The sequence below is a fragment of the Vipera berus genome, assembly GCF_964194415.1.
Source record: "Vipera berus genome assembly, chromosome: 1".
In the NCBI taxonomy this organism is placed as follows: domain Eukaryota; kingdom Metazoa; phylum Chordata; class Lepidosauria; order Squamata; family Viperidae; genus Vipera; species Vipera berus.
This window is the reverse complement of record NC_138202.1, coordinates 191,069,582-191,096,181: the sequence shown is the minus strand read 5'-3', so window position 1 is coordinate 191,096,181 and position 26,600 is coordinate 191,069,582. Positions and strand designations below refer to the sequence as shown.

At 39.4% G+C, this 26,600-nt stretch overlaps 1 protein-coding gene across 1 annotated transcript in view; it reads right to left on the bottom strand.

Annotated features, from left to right (window-relative positions):
- Positions 1-26,600, bottom strand: part of COL4A2 (collagen type IV alpha 2 chain) — a 201,561-nt gene that overhangs the window by 8,193 nt on the left and 166,768 nt on the right. Inside the window, exons 34-45 of the mRNA XM_081313055.1 lie at positions 25,988-26,169; positions 25,311-25,374; positions 23,090-23,164; positions 21,042-21,149; positions 15,851-15,958; positions 14,740-14,811; positions 10,983-11,108; positions 4,140-4,256; positions 2,267-2,428; positions 2,077-2,175; positions 1,398-1,544; positions 529-645 (exon numbers count right to left, since the gene is read on the bottom strand). Coding sequence (XP_081169181.1) covers positions 529-645; positions 1,398-1,544; positions 2,077-2,175; positions 2,267-2,428; positions 4,140-4,256; positions 10,983-11,108; positions 14,740-14,811; positions 15,851-15,958; positions 21,042-21,149; positions 23,090-23,164; positions 25,311-25,374; positions 25,988-26,169 — 1,377 coding nt within the window. The remainder of the gene's footprint in view (positions 1-528; positions 646-1,397; positions 1,545-2,076; positions 2,176-2,266; positions 2,429-4,139; positions 4,257-10,982; positions 11,109-14,739; positions 14,812-15,850; positions 15,959-21,041; positions 21,150-23,089; positions 23,165-25,310; positions 25,375-25,987; positions 26,170-26,600) is intronic.

Genomic DNA, 26,600 nt, shown 5'->3' with positions numbered 1-26,600 from the left:
AAGCAGGCAACCTCAATAGATACCTTCAGTAGGACCTGCCAGGCTCACTATTACTTCTGAAAGGTTTGCTTTAACATTCTTTTTAATAATAGTAATTTTAAAAACTGATAAGCTCACATGAAGCAAAACATCAGAATACAATATCATTTTTCCCCAATAATAGCTCACTATTTATTTATTTAAAAAAGAATTTTAATAGATATATTTTTAAAAAAATAGGTAAGCATCGTCTGAATTACTTCTTGTGTGAGAAGGGCATGGAATGTTTATTCCAAATTTATGACTGCTTACATGAATCTTTCAAGTGATGGTTGCTTAGGTGCTTATCTGTAAAAAAAACAACCCTATATTTTTTTCTTTAGATTATTTTGGCTCACATGCAATTGCACACACATTCAACTGACTGACTGTTGTTGCAATCCTGCATTTATTTAACTGGGAAAATATATATGAATAGACTGGATGCAGAGTTAAATCAGATGAAATGTCTGAGAAGATGGAAAAAAAGAGAAGAACTTTAGGATTTACCTTCAAAGCCTGCTGGGCCATGCAGTCCTTGTCCTCCTTGGTCACCTCTGAAACCTGGAGATGCAGGTATACCTCCTCCTCCTTGTGCTCCTGGTTTACCTATCGGTCCTCTAAAACCTTAAAAGTGAGGTTATTAAACAGAATAATTGACTATGATGTTTTGTTACAAAGTTCCTACAGTAATAAGAATTAAATCCACTCAGCATCTTTAAACAATGGAAGGTGTCTGTGGCTCACAGATTCTGCTTTGTATATCAAAGCTATTAGTAAGAGCCTAAGAGAGGAAACTAAAGCAGGACCAGGTCATGGTGCCCTCAGCAGAAGTAGTTCAATCAAATACATCAGAAATTTCATGGCCAGCACACTGTAGTTTATCATTTGTGAATGAGAATAGAATTATCTGGAGATTTCATCTGAAAAAAGGACAAATTACAAGGCAGGAGCAGGGCAGGGCAGGAGGGCTGTGGCAGAACAGAAGCTGTGTTGTTGTAGCACGACATTTTCTTCCAAATAACATTAAATTTCTACACAAAGAGAACTGGACCTTTTCTGAAGGAAAATACAGTGGGAGCCCATATTGCCTTGAACAAATGACCAGTTGCATATTGTATTTGATTCACTCTATAAGATGTGCTTGTAAAGATAGTGCAGCAGGGACAGATATGAAATGTACTAGTGGAGCATTAAATCCCTGTAGCACTTTCACGTAAAACTGCCAAAGCCACTGAGATGCATAACAATTTAATCTGCCTCGATATTTTCAGGTGCCCCAAATATTCCTTTGAAATAAGTGTTACTCAGTCTTTATTTGAGAAACAAATAGCTTCACGAACCCATGGACACCATTCTTTTTGATAGTAACCTCCTACCTGGGTCTCCTGGGGGACCGTGAGGACCCATTTCACCTGCAGGGCCCTGGGGGCCTATTTTTCCAGGGGCGCCTAGTGCCCCTTGCTCAGCAACCAGTTTAGGAAGTAAAGGTGGCAATCCGGGGGAACCTGGAGGTCCCTGAAACCCTAAAAGTTAAAAATCCAAATGAATTATTGATCTTGTAGATAGACTTTTCTACTTGTAGCAATTGAACACCTATGCAACGTTTAAATAAATACATTAAACAATTTAAGAAAATCATATAGCTGCCCAACTCAAATGATACTAAATATTTATCCCATGTTATTAGTGTCGTTTATATGCACAAATCTCTCCATTTTTATTCCAGTTACTTTGTTTTACTACCCATCTACTCTAATGAGAGACAAGAATGCATGTTGACTCATGGGAAACCAGTACTATAAATAGGTTTGATGAGCTACAGAAGATCCAGTATATTCTATCTTCCTTGTGACTATAAATATTACTAATAGGTGCTCTCTTATTACAAAGTGGAGGCTTCAGTGCAGTTTTAGGACTACGTAAATTATTACCGAAAATGCTGTTAAAATTAAAACATTAAACATTAAGGATAAGGTTATAATAAAGCTCTGTGGAATCAGTGTTGGTTTAAATATAGCAATTGCTGAAATTAGCATATCGAATCAATCTACTTACCGGGGGGGCCTCTATCTCCTTTAGGCCCTATGGGACCAAAGTCACCAGAAATTCCTGTTCGTCCAACAAAGCCCATGACTCCTTGATCACCTTTATATCCTTCAAGGCAAAACAGTTGTAAGCATGGGTTATTACACATCTGACTAAGTAACCTAATTTATATTCTCCATAATGAGTTTTCCCATCATACCTTTTGCTCCATCCAAGCCTGGTATTCCAGGTCTTCCATCTTGGCCCTGGTCACCTTGTATTCCTTTCAGACCATCTTCTCCAGCCACACCTTTTAGTCCCTCTTCTCCTTTGAAGCCAAATGAGCCAGCTGTTCCTGGGGTCCCTGGAGGTCCAGGGTAACCTTCAAAAGGTAAGTAGGGCAAAGTTTGTAACACCAGACCTGACTCTCAAGTTCCAGCTGAAAAGCCCAACAAAGTAAAACATAGGAGACATGGTGATCTCTAATGCAAATTTTATTAGGCATAGCGTACTGGTACGATAGAAGGAAAACTAGCTCTGGCGGGAAACAGATAATTAAAAGAGTAAAAATTTCCCTCCCTCTCTGACAGTTCAGGTCACATTATTCAATTAATCTTCCAGCGATTGCTATGAGAAGAAAACTTCAGTTTACCAAAACATCTCTTTGGCGGTCTCGGCTCTCACACTGATAGGGAACATCTGTGGATCCCAAGCTTTTCTCTTCCCCCTCACAACTATAGGCAAGCTAGAAGCACTATGGCACTCCTAATGGCCATGAATCTTCATAGCTTGACACGGACTACTCTTGATTGCTTTTGTATTGGTCCTGAGTGAAAGATAGATGGGGATGGTTAAAATGTTTCTAATTTCATCCATAATGGTTCTGAACTGTTGGGTTGTTGGGAATGTGGAGTGCTGGTGGTGGTTATACTATTTCCACATCTTGCTAACAACCTTTTCAGTAGTTTGCATTTAGCAAAGATTGCTTGTCTGCCGCAGCCCTGATCATATCCTACTCACAATAACCCAGGCTAAGTTACTGTAATGGGTTTATGGGAGTTTGTTTTAGTTGTATCATTTAAACACAACCTGTATTTATAGAAAAGAAACTATAGTAGTGGTCAAAAAGAAGCACTCTGATTAATTATCTCCCCTAAAAATAGTTTACTATTATGTCAAAATGGGCCAGCTCTGATTAACTAATTTCCTAGGTCATTTTGTTTACTTTTTATCACTTCATAAGACACGTCAAAATTATGATTGGATGAGCTTTTGCTTGCTCTCCAAAATACTACTAAAATCAGAATTCAAAACTTTTATTTTATTTTGGGTCCTCCAATATGTTAATTATAACATGCAAAGAAGGAAAATGCATAAGCCTAATGTTTAACACTGTGTGTCTACTAATAAAATGACTGCATTAATTTTAACATGCTTAACTGAACAAGCTATAACAGCCTGGGTCACAATTAATACTAAATCATAAACCATAGTTTACAAACCATAAAGACTACATTCACATAACTTACTAACCGAACCTAAACCCAAACTTTTGGCTTATTATAATAAATTCTATTTTTGTGTCTAATTAATTCTGTAATTACATGCCATAATTCTGAGTTGCTATTCTATGTGAGAATTTCATAGTTCAGTTGCCTTGCCTCAATCCTGGAATGTTATTAAAGTCCACATTTTCCCACTCCACAAAACATCTTCTAAGGAGTTTTTTTAATTATGCATTTTTTAAATCATGCGTCTTATCAACTGTAGATTATAACTATAATTACACTGCTAATCCTATGTGAGTTCACCTGAAAAGAAGGGGGTCTGCCATGACCTATAATTAAATCTTAACTGCAGAATTTATATCTAATTATTCTTGACTGCCATTTTGCCTATTTAATTTTCATGATGAAGAAAGGCTAAATATACTTGTAACAAATCCAAATAGTTACAATGACTCAAATAATATCCAGTAATTTTTAAAATCACTGGTGATCTCCCTTTTTGAACGTTGTAACTATTTTCATATTGTGTTTGAATAGGACTATAGTTCATACATCCCCACTAAATATACGGCAGTGTTGCATTACCTGGTACTCCATCAAAACCAGGTGAGCCCACATCGCCAGGTATACCAGATATATTGGAGACTCCAGGAAATCCTGGTCTTCCATCTGGTCCAGGAGCACCAGCTGAACCTCGCCATCCTGCCAGTCAGAAATGAAGGAACCAATATCAGATACAGAAGAGACAGACAGACAGGAGTGTAGGTGTACATTGATTAATCTGGTGGTGTGAGCTGGTGAGGAAAGAAAAATGCTGGTTGGCTCTAAGGTTCAGCGCTTATTGATCCTCAAGTTTCTGCGGGGAGAACAAATTATAAACAATGGGGGATATGGAATTTTTAATGTGATGCAGGCTTTGAAAAAAGGGGGAGGATAAAGGACTGGAAGAGAGCTGGATGTTGTCAGTGAGAAGGTAGAACTTGATATCTAAACTGAAATGGAAGATAGATTTGGGAGAATGATTAGTAAATACAGTAGGAAGGGCAAGTAGTTCTTCCTATCCCACATGATGGGATGCATCAAGAAAATGGGGAAAATTAGGAAAAAAGTATGGCATGCAAAACAGTCTCCAAGTGAAGTAATCACTGGCAGGACAGATACATTGGGAGGCTGCAAACTGACTATTGTTTGTGGAAAGAGGGAAGTGTCATGGCCAGCCTCTTTTCTTTGCTGTCACACTTCACACCAAAGCCAGACAGAAAATCATCCTTAAACTTTTGCTCAGCTTTTGCGTAAGACTCCAGCAAATGAATTAGCAAGATAGGCTAGTTCAGTGGTGGTGAACCTTTTAGAGACCGAGTGCCCAAACTGCAACCCAAAACCCACTTATTTATCGCTGGGTGCCAGGTGAGCGTGGCCCACTGAATGGGTGTGGCTGTGGTGGTCAAGACTGGGTGGGTGTGGCCAAGGTGGGTGTAGTCACCTCAATGTTGCTCATGGGGAGGGACACCTGTGCGGGTGGGCAGGGTTGGGGGAACTCCAGGAGGTCTCTGGCAGGTGGGGTGGTAGGCAGGAGACTCATCCTGTGGGGTGAGGCGAGGCAGGTTGGGGGTGCCATTGCCATGGGGCAAGGCAAGGGCTGGGGCAGCTGCTGCCTAACACCATCGGCCCCTGCACACAGAGGCCAGCAAGCGCATGGGGGCCAACGGTGTCCGTCAGTAGCCACAGCCTGCCTGCCCCTCGACAGGTGCACTTTGGGGCTCCGCAGCCCATCACCAACAGTTCAAAGAAGCTGCCTCCGAGATGGATGGTTGGCCAACAGCTGAGGAGGTGATGCAGTGGGTCGTGCCTGGGAAAAGGAGAGCATGCGAGGCCAGGAGGGACAGGATGGGGGGGAGGGAAACCAGCTGTGCTGGGATGCATTCAGCCATGTGGGACCTCGGCGAATTAGCAGGCGGCTGGTTGAAGAGGGACAGTTGCCACCTCCGGGGCATGGCGCGGGTGCCCACAGAGCGGGCTCTGAGTGCTGCCTCTGGCACCCGTGCCATAGGTTCACCACCACCGGGCTAGTTTATGAATCTTTATTGCAGACAAATCACCAATCTGAAGTTATCCACTTTTCCTGGATGAAAGAACTAACCCGGCATATTACCATGGAGACTTGGCTTATGAAACAAAGGGAATTCTCTCTTCTACCAGACTACTCCTAGGTAGAGCAAGTCAGGATTGAAGGGCATTGGTGATATGGTGGGGGTTTAGTCTGCCATTAAGTGTGGCAGAAAATGCCTTCCCATTCAAGTAGCACTTTTCTCTCATAATTTGTTTGTTTGTTTTTTAAGTTTCTGAGTTTTGGGAATGAGTCATGAAGAGACAAGAAATATTAGATTTCTGATGGTCAAAGTCAAACAAAGCAATAGTTGGGAAAAAAACCTCAGTAGTTTTAAATACACCAGGAATAAAACAGGAGAGGTGGTAAGATACTCTCAGCTCAGTGATTTTGGTTGACAAATAATGTTCTTTTGTTGTTATACAAACTCTCTATTGCTAAGTCAGCAAAGCAGATACCTTTAATTTGATAACTGCTCTTCTGGATAAATACAGGTAGACCTCAACTTACAACTACAATTGGGACCAGAACTTCCATTGTTAAGCAAGAGAGTTGTTAAATGAGTTGCATCTGAGTCTGTGACCTTTTTTTTGCCATAGTTGGTGAGTGAATCACCACAGTCATTAAGCATGCAGTTGTTAAGCAAATCCAGCTTCCCTCATTGAGTTTGCTTGCTGGAAGCCATTTAGGAAAGCTGTAGGTGACCCCAGGATGCTGCAACCATCATAAATCCAAGCTGATTGCCCAGGGCCCAAATTCTGATGTGACTGCAGGGATGCTGTAACCATTGTAAGTGCAAGAACCGGTCAGAAGTCATTTTTTTTTCTAGTGCTGTCATTAACCTCAAACAATCCCTAAATGAGTGGCTGTAAGTTGAGGACTCCTTGTACTAGTTAATAAAGTAAACACATTGTCAAAAGTTTAGGAGATGCATTTTAGCTAAAGAAAAAACGTCGCCTTTTGAAATGTTTCATCTGAAAATGGTTGAAGCCAGCTGTACCAGAAGGACAGGCAGTCAGGCATAAAGTGAAAAAAGTATTGTTCCTTCCTACTATAACAAATTACAGTACTGTATGTTGTAACAAAAAACCTTTAAGACTGCAGACTGGCATGAAGTTACTCTTAGGTTGAGTTGAGGTTTGCTGGGAAGTAAGAGCAAGCAAATATTTGTAAGTATTCAGTTCTAGAAAATACAAATTTAAGCTATTAAAATCAAACTATTTAAATCTTGTATGAGATGCACAGACATTTTAGAAAACAAAAGATAAATTGGGTAGTCTTTATATTAGAACAGAATAGAATAACAGAGTTGGAAGGGACTTGTAGGTCATCTAATCCAACCCTCTGCCCAAGCAGGAGACCCCCCCATGCCATTTCTGAAGGCTGGCAGTCCAGTCTCTTCTTGAAAGCTTCCAGTGATGAAGCACCAACAACATCTGAAGGCAAGTCTGTTCCATTGATTATTGTCCAGGGAGGATTAGGGGCAGAATGACCAAGAGAGGCTAAGCAGTGAACATGAGAGACAGAGCTGAGGCAATGAGCAAGGACCTCCCCCTCCTGATTCTCGAGCATGGAGAGTGGAGAGAAGGCGGGAACAGCTTCCAGTGATGAAGCACTAACAACATCTGAAGGCAAGTCTGTTCCATTGATTATTGTCCTCACTGTCAGAAAATTTCTCCTTATTTCTACGTAGAATCTTTCCTTGATCAGTTTCCATCCATTATTCCTTGTCTGGCGTTCAGGTGCTTTGGAAAATAACTTGACCCCTCCTCTCTGTGATACCCCCCCCCAGATATTGGAACACATGTCTCCCTGGTCCTTCTCTTCACTGGACTAGTCATGCCCAGTTCCTGTAGCTGTTCTTCATATCTTTTAGCCTCCAGTCCCCTAATCATCTTTGTTGGTCTTCTCTGCACTCTTTCTAGAGTCTCAACAGCTTTTTTATTTTTTGATATATATTTTATTGATTTTTTTTAAAAAACTAACAACCTGGTGCTTAGTAAACAGCATGTTGTCTGGGTTCACATTTCACAACAATCAATAATAGTCGATTTCTATCATATCATACTCTACATAACAGCTTTCCTTGATTTTCTGAACAGCTTTTTTATAGTGTGGAGACTAAAAGTGGATTTCAGGTGTGGTTTTACTAAGGCTTTATAGAATAGTATTAGTACCTCAGTGTTTTTGATTGAATCCCTCTGTTAATATTATATTTGCATTATATAATGCAATTTAGGATTGCATTGGCTTTTTTGGCTGCCACCACACACTAAGACTACAAGATCCCTCTCACAGTTACTGCTATTAAGCCTGGTTTCACCCAATCTATATTTGTATTCTTGCTTTTTCTTGCCTAAGTGTAAAACTTTACTTTTCTCTACATTAAATTTCATTTTGTTAGATAGGGCCCAATGTTCATGTCTGTCAAGATCCATCTGGATCTTGAGCCTATCATCTAGGGCAGACATGTCAAACTTGCAATGTCACATAACGTTGCACAATGTATCAGGACAGTTTTGCCATTGCTAACAATGGGGTGGGTGCAGCTTCTGGATGAGGCAGTTTGACACCCCTGATCTAGGGTGTTGGCTATTCCTGCCAGCTTAGTGCATCTAAGTAATTGAAATGAAATGAACCTTTATTGTCAAAGTATAACCATGTATACATTGAGATTGGCTGAGCCCCCCTTTGTGCCCCCACCCCCAACTCACAGTGACAACAAACCCTCCATCTTATTACATCATATGAGCTAATTGCACAACACACTGGCCTCGCAAGTCAATCATGCATAAAGTTTATAAAATTATTTCCTGTTCAAGAGCCTAACAGCCCATGGATAAAAGCTGTTCTTCAGCCTGCTGGTACGGCTGGCTATACTCCTATATTTCCTACCCGATGGTAGGAGAGTAAAGAGATACCGTCCAGGATGTGAGTCATCCCTGAGAATTTTCCTCACTCTTCCTAGGCAGCGAGCCCTGGCGATGTCATCCAGTGGTGTCAGGGGACAGCCCACAATGTTTTGTGCTGTGCTCAACACCCTCTGTAATACTTTCCTATCTGCGGCTGTCAGACCAGTATACCAAACCACGATACAGTACGAGAGGATGCTCTCTATTGTAGACCAGTAAAAGAGGGTCATTAGCCATTGTTCTACCCTGTTCTTCCGCAAGACCCTGAGGAAGTGAAGTCTCTGTTGGGCCTTTCTGGCCACCTGGGTTGTATTAACTTTCCAGGTAAGATCTTCACAGAGGTAGACTCCCAGAAATTTAAAGGAGGAAAGTCTCTCCACACAGCCCCCCCGATGTAAAGTGGGGCAGGTTCCTCCTTTTTCCTCCGGAAGTCTAGCACCATCTCTTTCGTCTTGCCGATGTTCAGGTGCAAGTTGTTGTTGCAACACCATATGGATAGTTTTTGTACCTCCCCCATGTATGCTGTCTCATCCCCACCTGTAATAAGATCCACTACGGTAGTATCATCTGTGAACTTAATTATTGCAGTAGATGGGTTGGATGATACAGTCATATATGTACAATGAGTACAGGTAGGGGCTAAGCACGCAGCCCTGTGGCGAGCTGGTGCAAAGCTTCAGGGGGGTGGATAAAGCAGACCCGACCCTCACTGTTTGTAACTGGTCCCTGAGAAAGTCTTGAATCCAATCGCAGATGGAGGGGGAAAATTTCAAGTCAGTCAGCTTTTCAATGAGAGTGCTTGGTAAAATGGTGTTGAAAGCTGAGCTGTAATCAACAAAAAGCATCCTGACATAGCTTCCAGGTTTCTCAAGATGGCTTGCTACAGAGTGTAGAGCAGTAGCTATGGCACTGTCTGTCGACCTGTTCCCCCTGTAGGCAAATTGATGTTTGTCGAAATCCAGTGGGAGGCATGTCTTAAGATGTTGGAGAACCAGTCTTTCGAAGCATTTCATGACTACAGACGTTAATGCAACAGGTCTGTAGTCATTCAGGCACTCAACTGCAGTTTTCTTTGGGACTGGGACAATGGTAGCTGTTTTCAAGCATGATGGTACACATGCCGTTTGCAAGGAAATGTTAAAGATCCTTGTCAGGACCCCTGCTACTTGGTCGGCACAGTTCTTAACCACTATCCCCAGCACCCCATCTGGGCCTGCGGCTTTGCTGGGATTCACATCCTTCAATATAGTTCACACTTGGTCTTCAAACAAGGTGAGTTGCTGATGAAGATACTGATGAGTACTGGGCCTAAGACAGAACTTTGTGGTACCCCACTGCTTACTTCTCTCCATGTAGAGGTAGTATGTCATCCTGCTGGAGGCTGACTCTGCGGAAGAAGATGAGCCAGAACTGGAGCCAATGGACATTGAAGGGAAGGTGTTGTTGGCTTTGGAAGAATATGGGGAGGAGCAGGCTGAGGCGGGCCAGGGCCTTTCAGGATTGGGATGGCTTGTAGGCAGGGAGGATCAGGGGCAGGATGACCAAGAGAGGCTAAGCAGTGAACATGAGAGACAGAGCTGAGGCAATGAGCAAGGACCTCCCCCTCCTGATTCTCGAGCATGGAGAGTGGAGAGAAGGCGGGAACAGCTTGTCTACTCAGGAGGAGAGTGCCCCCCCTCTCCACAAGGCACACCTGGGGACTGAGACGTAAGGAGACAGTGTGAGGAGGGGCATTTGTCAGGAATAAATGCTGAATTCATGGAGGGTTGTGTGCTGTTGCCAATGTTAGATGTTTCCTGGATATGTTGCTTTATTGCTTGCTTCCTGGATTAATTGCCTTGTTCCTTTGCTTCCTGGACTCATTGATTTAATCCCTTACCCTGGATTTCTTGTTTTGGCAGCTGCTGTGCTCACAGTTTTGTACTGGACTACTTGCAGCCAGAGGCTGCTGGAGGTGTGTGTGTCTTCACTTTGCTCTGGGACTTGCCAGAAACGTGGGAGCAGTTGGGGAACATTTGGAGAAATAAAGGGGTGGTTTGACCTGTCAGCTGACTATTTTGTTTCTGTGCCTGCCCTGGGTCATCACATAGTACCATTAAGGACTACTCTTGAGTACATTGTCAGCCAGTTAAAAATCCATCTGATGGTGATGTTATCTATCCTACTTTTTTCTAGCTTACTAAGAAGTAGGTTGTGGTCTACTTTGTCGAATGGCTTACTGAAGTCTAAGTATACCGTGTCCACACAACTGAATATAATATGAGCTGTAAAACTTGCAATACATTTCTAAAAAAAATCAGATTTTCATGTAAATACAACTGTACTTTCTGACATGAGATTTAGAATAAATGTTTGTATCTGTGAAAAAAAATGAAAGCATTTTATTAATTGTGAAGCTAATAAACTAACCTGGATCCCCTCTTTGCCCCTTCTGACCAGGAGGTCCTCTGCTGCCTTCAATGGGGCTCAGCTCTCCTGCTGCACCCTTCTCACCCTTCTCACCTGGAAAACCTGATGTGCCATATCCATCTGGACCTGTTACGGGGAAAAATGGAAATTTCTATATTAAACATAACACTTTTCTAAATATGGCAATATTAATTATCCAGAAGAAGTCTTACATGTTAACCACAGAAATGTGAGACATAATAGTAGGGAGAGGTTTAATATTTCAAAATTTGTGAGTTACTATATAGCAAAAAGTCTCAAAAGTATCCATTGGAACACAAAACCCATATTAAAAAATAAAACATATTGCATTAAAATACCAGTTTAAAGTCGCAGAAGTGAAAACTTCAGGAATAAAATTACTTCAAATATTGCAGAAATGTAAGGAATTAAAAAGACTAAAATAATGATTGCTGCACAGTGAAAATCTTTAACAACTGCTCCCTTCAAATTTTCTTTTTTTATATAAATATTTTATTAATTATCTATTTTTAGAAATAAGTGCTAATAGAAAATGTGTTGACTGGCTACATTAATAATTCCATGGTACATATTCTTCAAACTAAGTCCAATATTATACCATCCAACACCTCCTCTCTTCTTCTGATAATAAACATTTTTCCACATTAAGCAAATACAATCCGTATTGTTATTAATAGATATACAGTTGAATATCAGCTTTTATTAGTTTTCTAACAATATCAATGATATTAGTTTAAAATATCTTTTCTAACCAAAACATATCTTAATTGCATTTGCACTCTCAATATCCATTTATTCAGTCAGTATCCTATTTTTGCTTTTTTCCAGTTTTAATTTCCCATCCATATTCAAAATATCCCAATCATTTATAGTTTCAAAACAAGTTATATTTGGGTAACCAAAAGCTTCCCTTATTCAAACTTCTTAGCATTTTCTTATTTCCCTTTTCATGCCAAAATATGATATTCTGATTACCAATCTTATCTATCTAGTTATAATAATATTTCTATTTCTAGCAATCTATTCTTAACCATATTCAAACATCTAATTGATAATATAATATCCCCTCTAATAGGTCAAAGCTTCTGTTTTCTTCAGTCTTACTCTAGCTTTCTTCCTTTGTCAATTAACTTTCCAAGTCAGTGCATTTGGATCATCAAATAATTCTTCCTCTATTTTTCTGCATAACATTTGGAGCAAAAGAAACAATTTAGTTAAAGTATTTTTGGAAGAGCTAGCCCATTGATATTCATTAAACGGCCTCCCTCCTTCTCCAATTCCCCACAGTTCTGGTAACAGCTCTATCTTGCATTCCATTGGCTTTCCTTCCTTATCCTCCAGTATGCTCTGAAATCTTGGTTGATAAAATGTTGTTTCCACTTCTAATATTATCGTTAAGTCTTCTGATTCTTCATTTGTCTGAGTCTGGACATTAGTTTTTTCCTTTGGTCCTCCATCTTTAGTTTCTCTAGCTTTCTCTAGTTTTCCTTCTATTTTCTGGGTTGCTAGCTCCTTCTCTGTGGTTGTTTTCTGGCTTTGTAAATTAGAAAAATGTTATTTTATCTCCTTTGTGTTATTTTTAATCTCATCACGAGCTAAGGCAATTGTTGCGTGTATTAATTTCAACATGAAGAGAATTTATTTCTGTGATTCATCAGTATTTTCTTGGTGGTATATCAAACTGATACCTCTGAAGACAGATGTTAAGGATGGTTTTTTACCATTTAGTGCTAAATATGGAACATATTTTATTTTTTGTAAATAGCCTTTATAGAAATCTGTTTGAAAACTTAGAAAGTTTCAGTTAATTATTATTGGAGCTCCAGATTATCCAACCAACTTATCAATCCTTTTTTAAACCTCCCCTAAGCAAATACAAGTGAAATTCAAATGTTTCTGTCCAATGAGAAATATATCTTTTCTGTCTAGGGAGAAGAAAGAACCATTAAAAGTTGTTTATCAATCAAGATTTATAATCCAAAATGTTCAATCATATCATATCAATAGTGTATATTTCTTCTATAGGAAAATAGTTCCACAATACAGTTCTGAAAGTCAGTATTTGTATTTGTAGTTCAGACAGGCCAATTTTAGAATAGTTTATCATCTCTGCCACACAGGTAAGCATCACCCAAGCTATAATCTTCAAAAGTAAAAGCTTTCAAGGTCAGACAGAGTCTTATCTAAATCTGGGCTTTGAGCAAGGTTTCTTTTAGGTATAATAAGTTGTAGTGCTGTAAATTCACCACTAGTTGTCATTGATGCCGTTTTCCAGTTTTTTTAAAATCCAAAACTTATATTGCAGACTTTTCAAGTCTTTTTTAAAAAAAGGCCTTAAAAGCACGTTTAGTCCCCAAATTTTTTATATACACACACACATATATACACACACATATATACATACGTGCATACATATATAAATTCCAACTTAGTCTTGTATTTTTCTCCATTTTCCCCAAGTAATTAAATCACTACGTTTCTTTTCCTGAGGGAATGGGGCAGAAATGCCCCTTCCCTCTCTCATCAGGGGGAGTGCTTTGGGCAGTTTTTCAGGAAGAGGTCTTAAAATCATAAAGAGAGGATCAGGTCTCACCCAGTTTCATCCATGTTGCTGTAATGTTGCTTGTTGGTGCTTATTGTCTTCCGTTATCAGCAGCTTAGGACTGGCTACGCAAATGTAGCCAGTCTTTCCCTGCCGGTTTGGAGGGCTTCCTTGGATCAAACTCGAGGGCTGCCACACCCCCCCCCCGTGATCAACAAGGGTCCCCTCCTTGCTTGTTGCCTCTATGGGGTGACTTTCAACCCTTTCCAGGGTCCCCCAGCAGGGCGAAATCAAACATGAAAGATGGAGCCCCATCTTCCTGCCGCGACGTCAAAACCAGAAGCCTGTTCTCTTCAAATTTTCAAAGTGGTAGTAGTACAGCAGAAGCAATATGTGAGGGAATTTCAGAAACTGTTTTAGAGGAGAACCATGGTTTTTGTGGTGGTGGGGGGGGGAGGAGGCTTCTCCAATTTACAACCGGAAGCAATATCTCTACTTGCACCTTGGTTATAATTTCTGCCACATCCATAGCATTTGAAGATCAGAGAGATCCAGATCTTCTTTTAAGCAAGACTCAAAGAGAAGTTTTTGGCCCAACACTAAAGAGACAATACTGTAATTTAAGCTTTCTGGGTTTATATTGCTGAAGAGGCTTACTCTCAAATATTTCAGCATGGCACGCTCAGATATGCTCTGAATTAGAAGTACTTTTTCAGATATTATGGCCCCTAATAACAAAGAGCTTTCTAGCTTTAGCACTTTAAATTGGATCTAGAAATTAAATGAAAAATAATGAAAATGATGTACCAATATAATCATAACACTCATTAAAGCCAGTATTCCAGCTGTCACATTTTGTACTTGGAAGTTTCTGAACTGCCTCCCACATTTGCAGTAATTGAACAGTTTTTAGGACATCAGTCACTAAGATCATCAATATAAACTATAACAATAGCTTCAGCCGGTAAAAGCTGCTCCTTGCTACAGAGGAAACTAATGAAGCTAATGACAACTATAAAACTTTGCAAGTGTCTATAGATCCAAATTTACCATTTCTAAAGCTGGATCTATAGTTAGAAGCCTGATACCTGGGGGAAAGTGTTGTTCGTTTGATTTCAAGTTGGATATCACTTATTCATAATAAAAGTCAGGTCTTCATATTATATGTCAGCCCATCTCATAACTGGAACATACCTGGTGATCCTAGCAAGCCTTTAGTACCTGGCAAACCATCTAATCCAGGAAGTCCTCTGATCCCATGCACACCTTCCAAAAGTACAGCAAAATCATTATTATTTACAAATTTAAGTAACATGTAATACAGAATTCTTTGAAAATTTTTGCTGGTTTCAAAATGATATTTTTTTTTTAAGCCAGGCTAATGTTAGAACCACTATGCTATTGTAACACCATTGGTAACAGAAGCTGGAGCACACATTACTGAACCAAATGCAGGAAAATGCAAGAAAAAGCTAGTTGAATAAATTTAATTTTGTATATGGGTGAAGCCTGACAAGAAGACTCACAGGCAGATAATTATTGCAAGTACTAAATAAAGCCCTTAACGACAAAGAAAAGCAGCTATAGCAAACTGTAAGATACAGCAGACCCAGGTTCAGCTCTTATATCTCTTTCTCCTGCACATGTATCATTATGACTGAGAGTCACTGGTATCTCAGTAGAAGGAATGTTTGACACCTCTGCCAAGATGATGCCTCTGTTAGTAGACTTCAGGTTCTTTGCTTCTGACTTTTCCTGTTCTGGTCCTTACAAAGCTGTTCTGCCAATGGAATGGATTCTTAAAACCTAGCCCAGGGGTGTCAAACTCAATTTCATTGAGGGCCGCATCAGCATTGCGGTTGCCCTCAGGGGGCCGGGTGGGTGTGGCCTACTGGGTGGGCATGGCCTACTGGGTGGGCGTGGCTAAAGTGCATATGGCCTACTGGGTGGGCATGGCCAGCTCTACATCGTTAGCATCAAGGGTGCCTATGGGGGCCTCGGCAGGAGTGGGACAGATCTGAGGAGGAGGGTCTCTGGGCCAGGGCCAAGGCAGCGGGGGCCGTTCCCTCACTGTTTCCAGGATGGCTTCGCGGGCCGCATGAAACCACTTCACGGGCCGGATCTGGCCCCCGGGCCATGTGTTTGACATGTCTGACCTAGCCCATCCTTTCATAGACTTCCCAAATTAACTCCACAGGGTTGACAGAATTTCTTAAATGGATATGAAACACAAAAAGAGAGAAATTGCCACTGAATGTAAGCCATAACATATTAGTAGCAACTCTATTGACAGAATTTAATTTACCTTTTCTTCCTGGAAGGCCAATGTGTCCAACACTTCCTTTGTCACCAGAAGTTCCAGGGAAACCTGGATCTCCAGATGCACCTTGTTCCCCAAACTGTCCTGGGAGTCCTACAGAAGAAATAAATATACATACGCATTAAAGTATTAGTGTATTTCTCCAATAATGGTAAAACATGTCACTTTTTGCAAGAATCCATTGTTTATTATTTTAACACTGAAAACTGATATAATGGGAAATAGGCTATGCCACATTTGTTATGTTTAGCTTATGTAACTGAGCCTGCAAGGTGCTCTTGATTATAATTGAAAGGAATTGGTAATGGATATTGAGAACAATAGAGCAAAACAACATCCTGGACTAAGCAAGGCTTCTGTTAAATTTCAAGCCATATTCTCTAAATTTAGGCAAAGAAAATATTTGCTATATTATATGGGGCAATCAGACAAGGCTGTCACTCTCTAAGTATCTGATTATACATTATTCTCTGGATTTGGATCTCTTGCTTTATTTAAATTTAATTTTCTTGTTTGGGCAACAACCTTTTAGATCTTTTATCAAATGGGTTATGAGTTTATTGAAAAGAATAAATAGGAAAATAAGCTTGATGAGACAAAACCTAGGATTTTTCTTTAGCAAGCCACTGCTTCAATTTCTCACAATAAATATTACTTTGGGGGGGGGGAATACATCTCACATGTTTTATATAATATTAATTACAACATTTCTTAATATTTTGATTGGAATAAAAAGCTTTAAAGAATAGAATAGAATAATAACTTTATTGTCACTTCAATGTACACTAATCGGCATACATTAAAATGAAATTGTGTTGCGTACAGCTCTTAAAGTGTCACCACCTCCAATATACACTATATAAATATGACAAAAATAAATAAATAAATTCAGAAAAATGCATATACCCACATATAATATATGACACAGAGAAACAACAGTCTAGTTCCAGTTATGTATACATGTGCATAGAAAGAAAAACGAATCTTGCGAGTTTACCATACGGATGGCATAGGGAACAAAGCGAATGGCTTTTTTTTTTTTAAGAACTGGTTTTGTACAAAATTTATTGCATTATGCCACTTATTACTTTATATTAATAGATAGCCAGATGATCTATTGGCATAAATTTATTGGGTTTCAAACATTGTTCTTTTAATTGCTGACTTTTTAACTTAACTTTCTTAATCTTTTAACACGAGCATGATGGGTTTTCTTGGATTCACTGCATTCTTGGAGACATTTTTGTTCTGGGTTCAGTAATCAGGGAATTGTGCAATGTTTCTTGGCAGGCTTTGCACTGATCCGTTCCAGATCCCACTTAAGCTACTAAACTGTCTTCTTTTCCCTAATAGCTACTTTAAGAAATATCCCAGCCTACACAGGAACATACTGTAGCTATTGAGCATTCCTGAAAGAAGGACGCTCCTTTGCTGTCCTTCTTTTTATCTGAATTTTTACTAGGCTAGAGGTCTTCAAATGCTTCTCAGTGACCTCCAGCTATTTCCACATGCAAATGATTTTCTAGCCCAGGGCTTTTCAACCTTTTCACAGATTGTACCACTTTTAGGATATGGCAATATTCGAGTACCACCAGTCGGCCAGCGAGTGTCAAAAACTTGATGGCCAAAAAAAAAGAGGAACAAAGTGATAAAGTACAGGTAGTCATTGACTTACAACAGTTCGCTTAGTGACTGTTCGAAGATACAACGGCACTGAAAACAGTGACTTGTGACCATTTTTCATACTCATGACCGTTGCAGCATCCCCAGGGTCACGTGATTTACATTCGGATGCTTTGCAACTGATTCATATTTATGATGGTCACATTGTCCCAGGGTCATGTGATCCCCTTGTGCAACCTTCTGACAAGCAAAGTCAGTGGAGAAGCCAGATTCACTTAACAACCGTGTTGCTAATTTAACAACTGCAGGGATTCACTTAACAAATGTGGCAAGAAAAGTCATTTAACAAATTTCTCACCCCTCCTCCTTTTATATCTTTTCCTCTCCCCCTCCTTCTTTTATATCTTCTCTTCTCTCCCCCTTCTTTTATATCCTTTCTTTCCGCTCCTTTTATTATATCATCTCTTCTCTCCCCTTCTTTTATATCTTTTCTTCCCTCCTTTTATATCCTTTCTCTCCCTTCCTTCTTTTATATCCTTTCTCCCCCCTTTTTATATCTTCTCTTCTCTCCCCCCTTCTTTTATATCTTCTCTTCTCTCCCCCTTCTTTTATATCCTTTCTCTCCCCTCCTTTTATATCATCTCTTCCCTTCTTTTATATCATCTCTTCTCTCCCCTCCTGCTTTTGTATCTTCTCTTCTCTCCACCCCTTCTTGTAAATCCTTTTTCTCCTCTCCTTTTATATCTTACTCTCCCTTTCTTCTTTTATATCCTCTTTTCTCTCCCCCCTTATTTTACATCCTCTCTTCTCTCCCCCTTATTTTATATCCTTTCTCTCCCCTCCTTTTACATCATCTCTTCTTTCCCCTTCTATCTTCTCTACTCTCCCCCTTCTTTTATATCTTCACTTCTCTCCCCTCCTTGTTTTATATCCTCTTTTCTCTCCCCCCTTATTTTATATCCTTTCTCTCCCTCCTCCTTTTATATCATCTCCTCTCCCCCTTTTTTCTCTTCAGTGCACCTCCAGCTGACTGCTCTCCTCAAGGCTGCACTTTCTTCCCCCCCTTGTCTTTTTTTTTCTCTCCCTTTCCCGCCAAAACCTGCTCCTTTTATAGTCTTTCCTCTGTCTCTCACTCCTCCTTTTCTCTTTTGGGTGCACTGGAAACACTTATCAACTGGAGCAGCAGGACGCAGGCAACACCTCATGCAGCTCCAGTTGAATCTCCACCTGAAGACTGTGTGGGGCTGCCTGCCATTCCCAAGGCCTCCACCAATCATCTGCAGCAGGGTGTGCTGATCCTGGGCTCTCAGAAGAACCCAGACAACGCCTCACACAGCTCCAGTTGAATCTCTGCCCAAAGACTGTGTGTGGCTGCCTGCCCCCCCCAAGGCTGCCGTCAATCAGCTGGAGCTGTGTGTGTGGATCCTGGGCTCTCAGTAGAACCCAGGCAACACCTCACGTAGCTCCAGTTGACTTTCTCACAAGCCTGTGCAGCATTGCCGCTGCTTCACCTCATCCACTTTTACACATTTTTTTACACTTTTTTTACAGTGCTTTTCAACCCAACACACACGTACCACCTTCCAGGTGCCAACATACCACCAGTGGTACGCGTACCACCAGTTGAAAAGCCTTGTTCTAGCCTATCTCCATGAGGCTATGGGGCTTCCAGATGTCTTGGAAAGCCAAGCTGAGTAACACAAGTCAAGTGATTTGGGTCCTAGTACAGAAACAATAGTTTCACAATGCCTTGATTCAACTGAAAGCAGGATGAACACCCACGCTCAACTTTTGTAGCATTCCCCTGCCCTTCCTCCAGAAGCTGATGCCCTGAAGTGCCCTTGCTTCTCCGCTTCACCTTTCTTCTGCCAAATGGAGGTAGAGATAGTCTGGATGTTGTTGTTGTTGTTTTTTACCCCTCTCTTACTGGGAAGCTAAAATGGTGAAGTGATTTGCAAGGGTGGAGGGACAGCTTCTTTCTGTTTCTGGTATTTCCTGACTGGGAGGACCACTAGCCAGGGCAAGATGGGATCATTGCTGGATGATTATGGCAATGGAGAGAAAGCTGGCAGGTCCTCTGGGCGGTTTTAGTATACAAGCAAATATATACAAACAGTAATTCAGGCAATAGATAATTCAATGGACTAGATACTGTAGATGACATTATCTCACTAAAAATATCATATGGAATTCCTGATGGACAGAATAACTCTGTATATATGGATTTATCTAGTGTCAACCATGGATTTAAGGAGCTATGGTGGTGCAGTGATTAGAATGCAGTATTGCAGACTCAGTCTGCCCACAGCCAGGAGTTCAATCCTGACGGGACTCAAGTCTTCCATCCTTATGAGGTCGGTAAAATGAGAACCCAGATTGTTGGGGGCAATATTCTGATTCTGTAAACAGCTTAGAGATGGTTGTAAAGCACTGTGGAGCGGCATATAAGTCTAGGTGCTATTGCTGTTGCTGTTGCTACCTGGTAACAATCATGACATATGGAATATTGTGGCTTGGAATATAAGAATAAATAGTATAAATGAATGTATTCATGAAGGTGAAAGTGCAGGTTTGAATGACAGACTAAAATATTTCCCAGATAGTATGAATTAGTATTAGCTGGACTGTTTGTGGGAATGTATAAAAGTAGAAATTTATAGCTTGTTTTTATAGTTGCATTTTATGCTGCAATGGACACTGAGAAATGAAAGAACCTGGGATAAATTTTCAGAAAGAAATTGTGCAACATTGTAAAAGAATGTGATCTAAGCAAGTAGTTCTTTTGTTAGGTGCCATGGACAGATAGGTGGGAATGAAACAAGAGAATACAGAAAACTGATGGGTCCATTCAGAACCCATCTATTTACAAAAGATCTGTTTTGAATATGTGGTACACACATAAGTCCTTCCATATAATGGTGGAAAAATTATTATAAATCTAAAAACATGGTTGTAAGTTTCAGAAAATTGGTGAAGGGTATAATAGTGCTAAAAGGTTCTGAAAGTGATAGAATCATGAATGAATATGGTTTGAATAAGAGAGTTAGAAGTAGTAGTTTGGTGAGGACCAAAGATAATGAAGATAAAGATAATGAATAAAGGTAATGAATGAGGATCAAATTGCAAAATCATTATAGTATAGAGGATGAAACATCAACAGGAAAGGGAAAATTTAAAAAAAACACCTGGACTTGATGAGATCTTCAAAATATATATATATATGAAAGAAAAGACAATTTGAAGAACACAAGGCAATGTGGTTATGGATGTGGGGAAAACAAGGGTGGTAAGCAAGGATAGAAACAATGGGGAGGGAGACTGAATTCTTTTAGTTTAAACCAGTTGTAACTATTTTCCCTTTTTCTTATTTCATGCTTTGAGGTTGTTTGTCTTTTCTGCACTAAGTATAAAATGGTTTATTGTAAAGGGAATAGCATGGTGGATATGTTTGAAACTTCTCAATGTCTAAGTATCACATTGTCTACTCATACTATTTACCTTGTTTGCTATAAACGTTGCTATTTGTGACTATCTAAAAATATAAAAACTTCACCTCTTTCTCCTATTAACCCCTGGGAGCCTTGAGTGCCTTCTATGCCTTCCACACCAGGATATCCTCGATCCCCAGCTTCACCCTTCTTTCCTTTGTCTCCTTTCAAACCTGTAAAATAGAAAAAAAATAATAATACTTTTTTGTATAGTGTTATTTCTGACACACTGGACCCCGTGAAGTCTCCATTTGATGCTGTTTCATAAATATTTCAGATTTGTAGTATGGATTCCTAAAAGGGTCAACAAGAGGAAAAGAGTGGTATTTTTCAAACATTAAGAATCATATTGTGAACATAGTTATATAAAATAAATGTGGGCAACCTGATGTCTACAGGCCAAGTGTGGCCTTAAGGAAATGGCTGTCAATTAAGGCTGGCTGGAACTTTTTGGGATAGAATGATATGAGTCAGTAAGCCAAACTGGGACAAATCCCCAGGGTAGAGACTGCACCAGAGGCTATAGGGCTAATTTGTTTCAGTAGACTTTTAGTTGCCCCAAAACTTGATACTTGAGATCCATGTAGAACAAGCTAACAAGGGACCAAAGCAACTATGGGACAAAGGTTCTTTTTTGCTGTTGTCACCTTTCCTGTCTAAAAAATTGTAAATTTTCATCATTTTAGTTCCTAGAGATTCCAAAATGTGTTATCTTCAGGTTCCCAGGCTAGATTCCTGAGAAATTAATGGATATATTTACTCTCCCTTCTAAGTACTTTCCAGGCCGGATCCTCTTAATACTGTCATCTGCTGAGACTTTTATTGAGAAGCATGTGCATGCTCTAAAGACAACAGGGATCTGGAGACAACAGGGATCTCGCCAGATGCTTTAGACTAGAGTTCTTATGATTAAGCCCTCACAATTAATTCCATACCCCCATTAGAAATTATAGGTATTACAAAGCAAAACAACTTAGAAGGCTACACATCTGCCACATTTAAACTTATCACTGCAGATTTAATTTAATTTGGTGATATTGATGATGTATATTTTTGACAGGGTAGCCAGCTTATTTATTTAATTCTCTTACTGAATTAAATCCATAACTGGTTGGGTTCACTCAACATGGCAAGCCGAAACCAGATCAAAAGATAGACATTTAAGATCTTATTGTAAGTGGTGAACTCAAACAATGCATACCATCATTATGTTATTTCAGAACTGAACAAGGTAGGGAGAGCCTTTAGATCATGGCTTCTGGAATTCTTTCCAACTAGCAGGAATGATAGGAGGTGTCTATATTTTCTTCTGTATAACAAAGTAAAATGTTGTATCTGTGTAAATATTTCTGCACTTCCCCTCTGTTGTATCTCTGATTGTAGCTCCTGATTGCATTAGAAAGCAAGGGCAGCAGACCACATATACTCCACTCTGGGCCACATGGTCAGGAGAAAGGAAAGAAGGGAATGAGCCAGTCAGCAATGTTCCAAAATGTTGTCCAGCTGCCTCTCCCACAGGTCTTCTCTTTAACAATGATTTTCTCTACATATCCAAGCCGGTCAATTTTCAAACCCAATCTTTCCTTTGCTAGCCTCTCCTTTCCACACCAAGTTCGGTTCTGCTCTGTTCAGTTGTAGACAGAGAAAGTCTTGATTCCCTTTACATAATTTCTTTCCAACATTCCATTTAGTTACGAAGAACAAATGTCTAGTAAGAATGTTGAGTCACACTGAAGCTTAATTATAAGTGTGTCTATGTGGAGAGAGAGAAAGATAGAGCGATCTAGCTGCATTCTGAGTAGTCTGAACATTGCAATCTTAGTTTTCCATCTGGAAATGGGAATCATTATCATGTTTTCATGATAAAGATCCTGATTAAGTTAAAGATGACAAACTTACAAAGCATTTGACAATTTATAAATTACTCTATCTTAATTAAATTGAACATTCAGTCATCTTCTGTAATGATATTGAAATGCATCAAAAATATTGCAGTAATTCCTAAGCACATACAACTGTTAATAAATCTATTTTCTAGTTAGCTATTTCATCTGATAATGAATTATTCTATGTTATAAACACACTCATGTACACATTACATATGCATAAATACCTGGTGGTCCCACAATTCCAGGGATTCCTTTAGAACCTTTAATTCCTGGCAAATTTATAGTATCTCCTCTGTCACCTATTAAGCAAGAGATATGTTTAATTTTATCAGTATCCATCATCTGAATATATTTTAATGTTAAAACTTGCTGGGGAATTTCTTACTGTACACAACCTGATCTAGAGAGACATTCTACAAGATTTTCCCCCCCAACAGATGGAGACACTTTGACTCTTTGATTGGCAAAAGGTCATCTGATTTCCCAGACTGGACTGAGAAGTACAGGAACATATTTTTGAAAATAAATTATGCCAATATTCTGAAATGCCAGCATGATTGATCACAGGATAAAAAATTAAGGAACCTCTTCCCCTTAGCTATTCCCTCCCATGTGTCCCAAACAGATATTACATGATGATAAAAACTCTCTCAATGTTTTCCTATTCTTTATAGAACTTAAAACTAAGAAAAATAAAATTGAAGTTATAATAAAACCGTGTCCTGCAGGAACATTCCTGCAGGGCACTCTGGTAATAATCTGCATCTGCCAATGGATGGGAACTTTTAACACTATGTGTGAATGGACATCTAAGTTATCACTCTCCCAACCTTTTCTGGGAGACCCTTTTCTTAGAAGTCAGAGGTAGCAGATATCTCCTGCTTATAGGATTACCTGTTTTACTAATGCCATGCCAAAATTTTTGTAAGATGTACAAATGCACTGCCCTAAGTTAGGCCATATAAAAAGGGTTGATTTCAAGAAATATCTTGAATGAAGGTGTAAGTCCTTTGATTCTATGGCTCCCCAATCTGTGTCATATTTTATTCTGTGCATGTATTCTATAATGTTAGGAGAAAATGAGAAAAATTCCAAGGTCTATAAGAAACAGAAGTTCCTGCAAGAATGAAGGTAGAAAATCAGCTTTTTTCTTTAAAAAAGCATAAAAATTAAAAAACAAACTGAATTAGAAGACAAACACTCATAACCAAGATATTCATCTTTGCTCATATAACAACACCAACAAAAACCCACATGATTTTAGTCTTAGTCATGACTGTGAAATTATTTACCCTTCCTTGTATAAAAATAATTGTTTTTTAAATGTAATCCTATTGAGACACTTATTTTGACTGTCATATAAGAGTTATGGAATTAACATATACATTAAAGTTCAAGAATTATAAGAATGAAGTATTATCTGACATTTATGGAGAAAATATTGATATTAGGATTTTTTTTCTTTTAATTTGTAAAGATGCTCAGAGTTGTTTTATGGTTGGGTGGCCTAGAAATTCAATACCCAAATGAATAAACTAAGTTATTTATCTGAAGGGATTACAAATGTTATTCTGAATTATTGGGCTAGTTTTACAAAAACTGTGGAAGCAGAGATCACAGGATGTTAATCTAGGTAACCAATCAGTTACAAAAGAACAAAAGAGCAGTAGTTTAAAAGGTACTACAGACTCTTTACTGCACTCTCCTGATAGAACTGCCTTTCAAGAAAAGGCAAAGCTAGAGGATCTTTGGTTGTACTACTTTTCATCAGTTGTGCTCCTTAGTCTGGAAGAAAAGTCAGAGGAGACAATAACTGGAGTGCAGACTGAAGAAATCCACATTTTCATCAGTTGATTCCTTGAAAGTTGCACGAAAAGCCCCTGATTTATTGTTCCCTTTTGACAAGACAAAAGTGAATTCATACATGAATGAACAGAGTGGTCAAAAACAGAGATTGCCCATTGGGACAAGAACAAATTTAGTAGTTGTTATGCTCCTGTTGATGCCATCAAAGTCTCCACTACATCTATTAACACTCTTATCTCATTTGCAGTACATCTCTTCCCTCTTCCCTGGATCAATCAGGATGTATAAACAAGAGAGAGATACAAAAATGTGACAAAATGTTGCGAGGAGGTACCGTCTCAATTCCACACACCTCCCCCCCAGGCAGCCCAACCCTTATAAGACATATCTGGGGGGGACTGGGAACACCTAACAAGTAGAATAGGTATGAGCTGCCCCTAGCACTTCTGATAGGGTATAGAATGCTCTTTGTTGAGAACTCTGCATCAGTTTTAGTACAATGCAAAAAAGGCAATAGGTAAATATGAAAGTATATGAAGAATAAAATGATTCAAGAAACCAAGTTCAGTGTCTCTATGTAACTGCATACATGATTTTTTTTTAAAAAAAACTTAGATTCCTAAAAATAATTGGACTCACCAATTTCCCCCAGTTGGCCACTTTCACCAATCGCACCTGGCACTCCTGGAACACCTTTTTCTCCCTATCACATTGAAAATGGACACAATCTTATCAGTTAGAATTAGTATTAACCAGAAAGTTGGTTTTATCAGAATTCTGTCATGAGTCTTGATAAGTAGAAATTATACAATGTGTAGTGTATTACGTTTTTTAAATTTATCAAATTTGTGTGCCTCCAGATTCTCAATTACTCTGGGCAACTCATAACAACTAAAACAGGAAAGTACAAATTAAATTTTATTACAATAAAATAAAACAGAGCGTGAATTACTGATAGGCTAAAAACAAAACCCAAGGGCTTCACTATCCCTCACCAAAGGCCTGTGGAAAAAGCTAGGTCTCCAGGTTCCTAGTATAGATAATATTGTATAATTGAAGGGACCTGGAGCAGGCCCATCCTACCAGAAGAAATTGCTGGTCTCTCTAGTAACCGGGCCCTATGCTTTACCTTTGAAATAAAAGTAAAAGAGTAAAATCCAATATGATAATTTAATGTGTTTGGGGATAGATTTACAGAATTTGGGTTGGGGATCTCAGTGCTCCGCTTTATGAGCTCCCATAAAGTAAGAGATAAAACACAGAGATAGTTTGATTCACGCATGCAGACAACCATCAACACACCCAGTTTTGCTCACCCTCCGTCCAGTGATTCCAGGGAAGCCAGGAATACCACGAGGGCCTGGGATACCAGCATATCCTGGAGCACCTCTTATTCCTTTAGTTCCAGTGTCACCTTTCTGACCTTTTTCGAAACCAGGAAATCCAGGTAAACCCGATATTCCTGTCTGACCAGGTAATCCGAGCAATCCTTTACTTCCTACAAAAATACAATTGAAAATGTTAATTTCTTTTCTTCTCTGCAGAGAAGATGGTCCAAAACTTTATGTCTCGGGTATGCTTGGGATCAGCAGTTGCTCTATCCGAAAGGTCTTGCTTCTAATTTGGCACATTCAATAGCGGCTTAAGACCACTGTGTCCAACATTATTCTGCCTATCCTGTGAGGGCAACCCAAAGGGCTTTCTTAAGATCCATCCTTGGTGAAAGACGATCAGAAAGCAGACCTTCTCAGTGACTGACCCAATGTGGAATATGCTACTACCGGAGAGCCATCTGACCCTTTCACTTCTGGCATTTAGGCAGGCATTGAAATCTTTCCTTTTTAGACATCTGATGCCTAGTATTGATTTTATGGTAAACATTTTGAATAGATTTATTTCTTATTTAGTTACATTTTGCTATTGTTGTAA